Raw genomic sequence first — 3,225 nt, 5'->3', positions numbered from 1 at the left:
AATGCTTAATATTATAATGTATTATATTTATTGTATAACAAGGAAATATAAAAAACGTTATAAAAAGTATTTAACTATAATTAAAGTTAATATACAGCTGTATTAACCTAGGTTAATAATAACAAGGTAAAAATGCATTTTATGGCGCTATCTAGAGGATTTATACGAGTGGTTATAACTTGGATGAGGGGCATACCATAGGCAACTCATCGTACAAAGCGGTAATGGCCAATATGGTAAATTCCTTATCAATGGCTAGGTTAATTGCTAACTTCACACTCGTAAATATAAAAAATATACACGACCAGTTTATAAATACCTACTAATATAAATCACATTTTTAAATTGTATTAATAGTTGAATGAATGTAAATAAATTAATAATATAAATATATTTTTAGTGGTAAAGTAATTAATATTTTAGGATATAAAATACATTAAATGGAATTGTCTGTTGTTGTTTTTTTAAGAGAACCTTATACTAAACGGCAATAATAAACTATTGTGAATTGTAATTTTTGTGATATTTCAGGAACAAAATAAGTATAAATGAATTTCTCATCAAAATCATTATGTTAAAATTTAAAAATTTGATTTATATTAGTATTTATTAACTGGTTGTGTATATTTATATTTTTTATTGCAGTACCTAGCTATACGACTAATTTGTTTTTATTTATACAATTTAGTATAGATTAACCAAAATTAATTATGAACTCTATACTTAATATTCATAATTTCATCTATTAGTCGGAAAATAATTTAAAAAAGTTGAAAGGTGTTTCGCATTCACATTATTGACAATTGAATTTTGAACAAGCAAAACCGTTTATTACTTAAATTTAATTTTTTTAATTTTTATAAAATTTTATTTGGCTTTTTTTTCCTACATTCTTTATTCAGGAACACTTTATTCAGACTACTACCCAATACTGCCAATACGTCCTCCAAGACATCAATTTTATTAAGACTTACGTTTTTAAATATTTTTATTTCAGATTATAAGTGAGAATTTAAGAATCCGTGTTATAAATATGTACAAATGTATTATACAAGACGAACCTGCCATATCCATGAGAAAAATTCGAGACCAAATATCTGAAGTATTTTGTATTAGCGACCGTTCAGTCCACAACATTATTAAGGCGTACAAGGAGACACACACGGTACCTATACCAAAACGAACTAGAAAAAAAAATCATTTCGTGATCTTTTTAATGATTTTGACAAAAACGCAGTACGTAGGCATGTTCACAGCATATGGTTTCGACGTGAAATTCCTACGGTTGATAAAATCTACCAAGCCGTATCCGCCGACGACAGTTTGCCACCGATATCACGTACAAATTTATTTCACCTTTTGAAAGACTTAGATTTCCGGTATAGTAAAAGAAGTAGAAATAGTGCTATGACCGAAAAAATTGAGATTGTCGTGTGGCGAAGAATGTATTTGGACAACATCAAAAAATACCGGGAAGAGGGTCGACATATTTATTTCCTCGACGAAACATGGGTAAATGCTAGCGACTGTACTTCGAAAACGTGGGTCGACGGAACAATTAAATCTCACCGGGACGCATTCCTAAAAGGTTTATCGACAGGTGCTGTCAATCCTTCGGGCAAAGGGAAACGGCTCATTGTACTCGACATCGGCTCAGAAGACGGTTTTCTACCCGGGGGTTTGCTATGTTTCGAATCTAAAAAAAATACACGTGACTACCATGATGAAATGAATGGGGACACATTTCGTGAGTGGATGGAGGGCATTCTACCTCACCTAAAACCAAACTCCGTTATTGTCATGGACAACGCTTCCTACCATTCAGTTAAACTCGACAAAGCCCCAACATCAAATACAAAAAAGGCAGATATAATAAAGTGGTTAGAGGATAAGGGAGAAGTCGTAGACCGGTCGCATATTACCAAAGTGTACATGGTCTCGGCACTAGGTATAAAATAAAACAATTTCATTGGCCCGTTCAAAATATTATTTTTACCGCGCTTTTTGCCGCTGATATTTTGATAACAAAATTTTTATCAATTACACAATATGCTAGGTATTTAATAATAATATAATATATCAATACCTATATATCTATATATTATAATATAACTAGCTCTAAGTGTAACTCGGGGCCCGTTGGACTAGCTGATAGTGGATACCGATTTTGGAGACAATGTCGTTGGAATCATAAAAGTCACGACAGTAAAGTTGTAAGACGAAAATGTAGGATTTGTGATAAGGATTAGTGATATGGATTGGAGATAAGGCTTGACGTTTTTACGGGAATGTTTAAAAGTTAGAGCGTCTAGCAATTCGTCACAAACGTTGTAAATGGATAGGCTGGATACGATCTCCTGTGTTGTTAAAAAGTGTAGAGTCGATTGGTGAATTCAATTATCTAGCTATCAGTCATCAAATCACATAGATAGGCAATCGAATCGCAGACATAATGAGAAGCGTATATCACCAGGTATGCAATCCACCTACGGTGGATTGCCGACCACGTTGGTAGCGTAGGTAACTGAAGAACGGAAAATATAGTTAGACCCCCGGGCCCCCCGTGTTAGTTGTAAGTGAATACTGATTTTGTAGACACAGTCGAATTATATATGCCACACTTATATAGAAGGAGATTTTGTGATAAGAATTTCTGATAAGGCCTGGCTCTCGTTTGTAAGGCAGGAAAGTTTAAAATTCCAGTTTCAGTGCCTAGAAATCTACCATGGCTTATGAAAATCGACAATTCAATGATACCATCCCCCAGCGTATATCCGGTGCTTTTTTGTATGTATAAAAAAATTTTAATTCGAAAACCTGCATGTTGTCAGTCATCACCTGTCTAAGAGGAAAAAAAATTAGCAATCCGCCTGCGGCGGATAGAGTAGTATGTGTCGTTGCATGTCCGGTGCTTCTTCTTATGTAAAAAGTGTAAAGTCGAAAACCGTGTTGGAGTGTCTAGCAGCAAGTCAAAATCGATTACCTAACTTTCAAGTTAGCCACCTAGGTAGGCAATCCGACTTCGTCGGATCGCAGACAATATGCTACAGCAAATCAAGTAGGCAATCCACCTACTGTGGATTGCAGACCCGATGTTGAGCGGCTATAAGTGAAAACCCTATCACATAACATATGAAATAATTTACGAAAAATACAAACTACCTACAATATAAATACAATTTACAAACAAATATAATATGTATTTATATAACTATATAATATATA

At 33.6% G+C, this 3,225-nt stretch overlaps 1 protein-coding gene across 1 annotated transcript in view; it reads left to right on the top strand.

Moving 5' to 3' along the window:
• LOC103311817 overlaps positions 1 to 1,948 on the top strand; it is a gene marked incomplete at its 3' end in the record, with an annotated part of 2,613 nt that extends 665 nt beyond the window's left edge. Inside the window, exons 2-3 of the mRNA XM_008191550.2 lie at positions 998 to 1,109; positions 1,238 to 1,948. Of these exons, the coding sequence (XP_008189772.2) occupies positions 998 to 1,109; positions 1,238 to 1,948 (823 nt within the window). The remainder of the gene's footprint in view (positions 1 to 997; positions 1,110 to 1,237) is intronic.
• Between the last annotated feature and the right edge of the window lie 1,277 nt (positions 1,949 to 3,225).

This window comes from Acyrthosiphon pisum, unplaced genomic scaffold (assembly GCF_005508785.2).
Source record: "Acyrthosiphon pisum isolate AL4f unplaced genomic scaffold, pea_aphid_22Mar2018_4r6ur Scaffold_20513;HRSCAF=21261, whole genome shotgun sequence".
NCBI lineage: Eukaryota > Metazoa > Arthropoda > Insecta > Hemiptera > Aphididae > Acyrthosiphon > Acyrthosiphon pisum.
This window is presented reverse-complemented; position numbering and strand designations above follow the sequence as displayed.